Source organism: Montipora capricornis, chromosome 13 (assembly GCF_036669925.1).
Source record: "Montipora capricornis isolate CH-2021 chromosome 13, ASM3666992v2, whole genome shotgun sequence".
In the NCBI taxonomy this organism is placed as follows: Eukaryota; Metazoa; Cnidaria; class Anthozoa; order Scleractinia; family Acroporidae; genus Montipora; species Montipora capricornis.
Window position 1 is genome coordinate 45,092,375 of NC_090895.1, and position 7,500 is coordinate 45,099,874.

The 7,500-nt window shown below is 36.7% G+C and overlaps 1 protein-coding gene and 1 pseudogene across 1 annotated transcript in view; both read right to left on the bottom strand.

Moving 5' to 3' along the window:
• LOC138030010 (NLR family CARD domain-containing protein 4-like) overlaps positions 1-7,500 on the bottom strand; it is a 95,781-nt pseudogene that overhangs the window by 45,441 nt on the left and 42,840 nt on the right.
• LOC138030005 (NLR family CARD domain-containing protein 4-like) overlaps positions 1-7,500 on the bottom strand; it is a 30,128-nt gene that overhangs the window by 21,353 nt on the left and 1,275 nt on the right. The window contains exons 2-5 of the mRNA XM_068877855.1: positions 4,883-5,046; positions 4,422-4,490; positions 3,969-4,000; positions 3,798-3,836 (exon numbers count right to left, since the gene is read on the bottom strand). Of these exons, the coding sequence (XP_068733956.1) occupies positions 3,798-3,836; positions 3,969-4,000; positions 4,422-4,490; positions 4,883-4,905 (163 nt within the window). The 5' untranslated portion in view covers positions 4,906-5,046. The remainder of the gene's footprint in view (positions 1-3,797; positions 3,837-3,968; positions 4,001-4,421; positions 4,491-4,882; positions 5,047-7,500) is intronic.

The following is a 7,500-nucleotide window of genomic DNA, read 5'->3' on the forward strand; positions in this document are numbered from 1 at the left end:
TCAGGAAAAAACACAGACAAGGATCAATAAACATCCTCGACCTGAGAACTTGGAAGAGCTGCGCACGCCACGAATGAGGCCGTTACTATGGAAACAGTTGCCAGCAAATGTTTGCACCCAAGATTCTAAGTCACAAAAAATGCAGAATGCTTTAGTAGCCTCAATGGTGGCCACTATCGAAGCAACAGATAGAGTGCTCCAGACTAAGAGGTAATCACCTTTCTCACAGATGCCACTGCTTTGGCCCTGCAGTGTTTTCACAATACTAACAACACTCGCCGACTAGCAATGAAGAAAGACGTTCACAAGGATTATGTTCCCTTGTGTTACTGTAGTGCATCCACAGTATATTTGTTTGGTGACCTGTCAAAACTGACCAAAGATATTAGATCATTATTATTCTCCCACTGGGACATTACAACAAAGGCAAGTCAAGGTTGACTGGTTCAGATCTCTTTGTTTTAATGTCCCAGTGGGAGAATAATAATGAGCTTGCCCTCCAGCATGGCGGATTTTGTACCCACTCTTGGTCAAATGTTTGATACACAACTGTGCAATACGACACCTAAGCCAAATATGGCAGAGTCATGCCAATGCAATAGGGCATTTTCAACCAACCCCTAGAGACACTAATAACAATAGAGAAATGTACGACTTCTGGTGCACGAGCAAAAGAAGCTAATGAGAGATCTTTTGTTTTCGTCCAGCAATACGGTGGCAATGACGTCACGAGAAAACCTCCTATTGCGTAAATGAAATCAATTTCTATACAGAAATAGAGGAATTGAAAAGCCACCTAAAGACAAAAAATTGTTATTTGGAAGTTGATTTTACAACAAGGCCATCCAAACATTTCTTGAATGAAAAAACAGAGAAGCAACTCTGCCTTTCAGGACACAACAATCAATCTACATGTACATGTACCATATTTACCCGAGTATAAGTCGATCCCGTGTGTAAGTCGACCCCCCATTTTTGATGGCAAAAAAAGCAATTTCTTAATTTCTTTGTTAAATGTTACTGGGACACTAATCTTGTATTCTTCGATTTCTGGAAATGTGGATACTCAAAAGAATCAGGGCCTCAAGCACTTAATAGTTTTGTGGTTCAGCAGTTGTTGTATATGCGGGCATTTTGTCCTTGAGTTTTGAAAAAGTTCTCAGAAAATCGAACATGTAAACCTCACAACATCACAGAAGCAGAAAAATAACTTGCGAACAATGCAAAAATGTGCAAGGTTTAATTGGTCCGTGATTTATGATTTCTCACATGACAAACAAAACAAAACTCATAAACCAAACAATACGAAGTTTGCAAAAGCATTTAAATCAGCCAGGTTTGTATAAAGAATAAAAAACAATCATTATCAACCAGCATTTTCACACAACACGAGTGACGATGCTTGCATGCAAACATGAGGTATATTGTGCCAGGTTACTTAGTCGTTGAACGATCAAGTTTATTTGAAGAAACAGAAATGCATTTTAGAGCTTTCCGCCTTTGGAAATTGGAAGCTTCCAGTGTCTATTTCATATTTGTGCATGTGAGTATCTTCAACATTTAGAGTTGGTCAAATCCTTTTTCATTTCAACTGGAATTGCTTACATTCATTTTGAAGTCTTCTGTCATTCGTTTTGAAGTCTTTTGTCGGGTTTTGTCCACTGCGTTCGTTCTGAATAAATTACTTAGCTGGAACTTGGCTCAAAATCTTTGACCCGAGTGTAAGTCGAGAGCGATCTTTAGAGCTTCTTTTGAGGCCATAAAAGGTCGACTTATACACGGGTAAATACGGTAAGTCAAAACTATTAACAAAATGGAACAACAGATGATAACGCGAAGGAGATGGGTTTACAGTGACGGCAAACTCTTCACAGGAAACAACAAGAAAGTAGTTCCAAAATGGGAACTGTTTCAAGTCTCGTCCTAAGCACACAGTCGAATTTCTCACAGAGAACTACAAATTATGGAAAAGTGGCTTCAAGAAATTATGCAGAAATCAGCCAGAAAGTTGTCAACACATCCATTCCATGCACAGAAAATGCCCAACAACCAATGGTAGCTCCAACATTCCTCTCTTTGATAGAGATCCACCTGATGGTAAAATGTCCTTGTACCACAACATGCTTTTAGGAAAAGTAACTGATATGAGATCGAAAACCATTATGGTCAAATAGCAACCATGTTTGGAGAAGTCCAATGACTTACATTGCAGTGCCACTAATCTTACTTTCGATTATTTCAAGAAATTTCCTTTACATTCAGCTTGTAAACAGGCCATCCTGAAAAATGAGTTAAATTCCCTTTCAAGATAAATTGTAGATCATTATTAATTTTCACATTAACAGAAAAATAATACCATAGCTACATTTGATGGTAATGTGGTTCCTTTCCAGTTGTATACTGCTCTATAAAATTTTAATTAAAAATCTGAGACAAATGTTTATGAATCTGTATTATACAAGTTATATTGCCAAAGGAATGATTAAAGAATATGACAGTTTATCATTATTAAAAGTAGTCCTACTTGTGAAAGACAGAAGATAAATTGTAGATCATTATTAATTTTCACATTAACAGAAAAATAATACCATTGCTACATTTGATAGTAATGTGGTTCCTTTCCAGTTGTATACTGCTCTATAAAATTTTAATTAAAAATCTGAGACAAATGTTTATGGATCTGTATTATACAAGTTATATTGCCAAAGGAATGATTAAAGAATATGACAGTTTATCATTATTAAAAGTAGTCCTACTTGTGAAAGACAGAAAAGGGTTTAGATCTAACGAAGGACTAACACTCGAAACGTCAGCTTCCAAATTTCTTTACAGTCGTCAATTTAAATTTTCAACTCAGTTGATAAACCCTTTTCTTTATTTCACTTCCCCACCGACACAGCTCCACAGCTTCTTTACAAACTAAACCCCTTTGTCCTACATGTGAAAAAGTGCTTTCCTTCCACCAACTACGAAGCGATATTCTTAAACCAAAAACCACAACAACAGTTGTTTTAGACCAAACACTACAAATAAGTGATTACTCCAATCACTACAATGCACGCCAATCTCTTACCTAGAATGCGTCTGACAATTGCAGACCGCAGACTAACCCTACCTTGCAGTAAAAGCTAACAGTTTTAATTTAAAATGAGTGCTTAGACTTAAATACTGCTACTCAGCGCTATTTGAAATGGGTGCTTTATAGGCTTAAATACTCTTTATCAGTGCTATTTGTAGGAAGTCTGCACTTGTCATACACCTCCTGATGCTAACCGTTTTAAGTAAGTGCGTAAAACTAATTGAGAGCTTAACCCAAATCAATCAGCTAAGCATTTAACTCCAAATGCTAACAATTATTGTTCACATGCAATAAATAGTTATTGTACACTGTATTTGATAGCATCAGAGACAACAATCTAGAAAGATATCCAAATATGTTAAATATAATGGGCAGCGTTCTAAAAAAATTATATTTAGCATTTTTACCTGATTTGCATTTATTTGTTTGGTAAAGTACATATTATACCAATTGCAGTGACTAACACTTTGAGAGAGACATCCTGTTGCTTAAATTTCACAGATTTCAAAATCTTGATCTTTTTCTTCGGAAAACTGTAGTAAGCCACCTTAATTGGTAACTAAAGGCTTTAAACACTTTTTCATTCCACAAATTGCAGTGTAAAGGCATTTTTTAATACTGCTTTCAAAGGACCACATTTTGATGTGTCAAGGACTGATTTTGTTTTTGTATTCCTTTAGATGAAAGGACATTCATGAGATAATGTGACAATACTTACCACTAGAAGAGGGAACAGAATCTTCAGCATTTCCATGTGCTGCAAAAAAGGTTCACAAAAGAACTAACAGTTATGGTATGCTGCCTCCGCAAACCCAAGATTATATGTCGTGGGTAAAAAATTAACAAAGGTGGCCTTTCAAATTACATGTATCTGATATTGGTAGCATACCTGCATCGGAAAAATCAGGGTCTTGACTTGCACTGTAAATTAAAAAATTTAACATAAACTGCAGTCACCACCTGTCATCTCATTGTTTTAGTTTCGACAGTTACTGTACATGTAATTCTAGGAATCTGTGCAACTCGTTATTTGCAGCATGCATTATTGGCCAAGGGAAGTAAAGTTGATAATTATAATTATTTCAAATCAGCCACTTTATATATCAATTTTTCCTTCTTTGAAAGGTAAAAGTACTTTTGTCTCTTGAATTCTCTAACTCAATGTAACCCTAAATGCCAATATTATTGTTCTGTAATTATAATGATTATTTTGTGGTTCAAGTCTCTTATTGGTTTAAAATAAAGTTTTAAACTTGTTCCTAGGGATAAAAGGACTTCCAAATGTACCTTTTTTCATTCTCCGCCAGTCCAAAATCTTTTGACAACAATGACTTTTACTTACTTGTCTGTCGACATACTTGGAGGTTGTCGGCGTGTCCACGACTGCCTCGTCCCTTGTGGTCCACGCTGCCTGAAAGTACATTTTACAGAATTTAGAGAAGTAAAGAAAATTGGTGAATACTAAGTCCAATAAACTTGGGTGACATAAGCAGACAGAAAAATTATGTAGCTTATTGAAATTTATGTACACCTCCTCTTGTCCCTTAACTTCAGCAATCTTTCTTTTCACCTTTTGCCAAATTTTACTCAGTGTAACACAAGAGGATGCCACTAAATTTAAAAAACAATACAATACAATACAATGTTCTTTATTTTGAGAGGGTAATACATGATTAACCCAGTAAAGAGTTTTCTAACACATGGCCCTCTGTAATAATACCACAGAAGACAGACCACAACACCGGGAACTACATGCCCTAATAAAATTTAAAAAACCTGTACACAGTGGTTTTAAACATGTACCTGATACTAGCACAGGATCCCATTGTCTCTTTAAGCCTCTGTGACCGCCTCAAGCCTCCACTAGGCTCAGGCAGGCCACTCCTTCTCCAACTTCGTGTTGGTAAACGAGGGTTACCAGAAGTGGACTGGCTTGATTCTTAGGAAGATTTGAAAGGACATACGTCCTGTGAATAAAGAAATTTTTAATTATTTCCAGCACTGCTGATGGGCAAAATCATCTGGCATTAGACAGAGCAAGATACACATGTAGCAAGGCTAAAGGGACGCAAAATACAAGATAAGTGACCCATCAAAAGCACTGCGCATTGACGAATAAAAGTCAATGCATTTGTCAAAAAAACCAATACATTTGCAAACTAGTTTCTTTTCAATGTGTTTGACCTTTATTACCCATCTTGGCATAATTCTTTGAATAATTATGGTGTTGCTGGTGTGTAGAATTGCAACAAAGCCAACTGCAATTTTAGTGAGACAAATAGACAATGCATGATATCAATCAGTGCAATTTTACTGCAGTGGAGTCATGAAAGACATCTTCAGGAATGAGCAAAAAATGTGTGTGTTTAATCAGCTAGCAGTAATCATAGAGCAGCTTATTGAGGCTCTGAAAGTTTTTTTTTTTTTTTTTTTTTCAGAACATACCGAAAACTAAAAACAATCCTTTTGTTAGGGCAAAGGGTTTCTGAAGCAGTGAAATGTTTCAATACGCAAACAAGTTGAAGAGAACTTGTGTCAAGTTCTTGATAATGCATATGCATCAATCGTTTTTGACAATTTTGGCAAGGAACTACCATGAAACAGTTTCTCATTATAAAACTCTGAAATAACAATGGAGCAATTTTGTTTGTTTAGCAGTGAAAAAAAAAATCTTTCAGCAAAGCAGCAAGTGTTGCAACAGAAATCCTCTTCTTACATATATTTTTTAAAACTTTCCACTTTCCATACTTTTAGACCAAGATTGTTGGTATGTGTTTCTCAGTGAACTATGATAGCTAATTCACCCCAAAGTTTCTTGTCAAGTTGTCTTGCACTTGATTAGAGCAGTAAGATACTGCTGAAGCAGCAATTGTGTGTGCTTTTCTCCCCCACCCACTGCACTTGCATAAATAACCTTTGCAATGAAGTCCATTTTAAAACAACTTTTATTGAAGACTGTTCTTACATGTTCATCATTAATACATTATCATTAAAGTTAACAGAAGCGGATTTTTACATTCCTGCAACGCATCCTATATCTTAATGGATGCACGCATATTTTACACTACAGTCCCTCCACTGACAGTTTCTTCCACTAGGTGGAGTAGGGTAACACTTACAGTACTATGGAAAAGTAAGTTGACAGTCCCTTGAAGCTTGATCCCCAAAACTCCATCCTTGACTCGAAACTTTGCGAATCGAGGCTGGAGTCAAGTTTTGAAACTTTAGATGGCTTTCGAGAAATTCTCAAGACTCTTGAGTGGAGAAAACAAAGGAGTTTTCACTTGATTAATTTTTCACACATCTCTTGAGGTCTTGATCTTTTATGGGCTCTACCTTACTGTAGGTTTCCATCAATTTTCACGTTCGTCAGAAAATCTGGCAAGGCATGTAAATTTCTTCGTTCAATTCCTTTTGAATTATTTCATATACTTTTGAAAAAGATGTGTTTACCTTGCATTGTAAGTTTCATGACATCGATCGGTCGCTATGTGCCTGCGTTGTTGATTTCAACTTGAATATCTAATTAGCACTATGCCGTGTATGGCAGTGAGGTACTCTCACTACCTCAGAATACTCAAAGCATCTAAACTTAATTGACAGCAAAGAATCAGTTGGAGATAAATTAAAATGGTCTTCATGAAATTTAAAATTTTCGTATCGCACAGTATCGTGTAACTTTCCGACTTGAATTTAAGTTCAAGTTTGTTTGCATTGAAGACTTCTGCCACCACTTTCTGTTTACTGAAGATCATTTTCAATGTTATGAATGTGTTTTCTAGAATTTTTCAGTGTCCAGATTAGGGGTGTTTATCAATAGTATCATGGTAATTAATTCGCAGTTAATAAACACTGTATGTCTGCAATTGAGGAGACCGCATGTCAAAAGCTTTTCTCTAGAACCACATGTACTGTTTCGCTTTCGAGAAGTTATGTTCCACCTAGAAATCTCTGATTCAGATCCTCGAAAATTCGAGGGGGCTCGAAAGTTGATCCTTGATTCTCTAATCTTGAAACTCGAGCATTGAAACTCTATCCTAGATTTTCAAAAACATCGAGGATTGCAGATCGAGTTTCGAGTCGAGACTGTCAACTTACTTTTCTAGGGTACTGTAAAAGCTGTCACTTTGATGACCTCCAACCTCTCTTGATCAAGGGGCAGCTTCCCTACCACTCCTCTGACATTTCCGTTTTGCCGCTCCTCTGGTTTCAAAAGATGGCAGGTGACCTGCACTGCAAAGTTCTTTGACAAAGACGCTCTGGCTCTCATAATTTGCAAACAGGTCTTCTTGGCTAATGGGTAGGATAGGAGATGAGGCATTGACTTCATGTGCTGAAAATCTTCGGAAATCACTGGTGTTGCTGGGATGATACATTGCTGCAGCGAGATTAAGTGAGGGCTCAGGTTGACAAAATACACT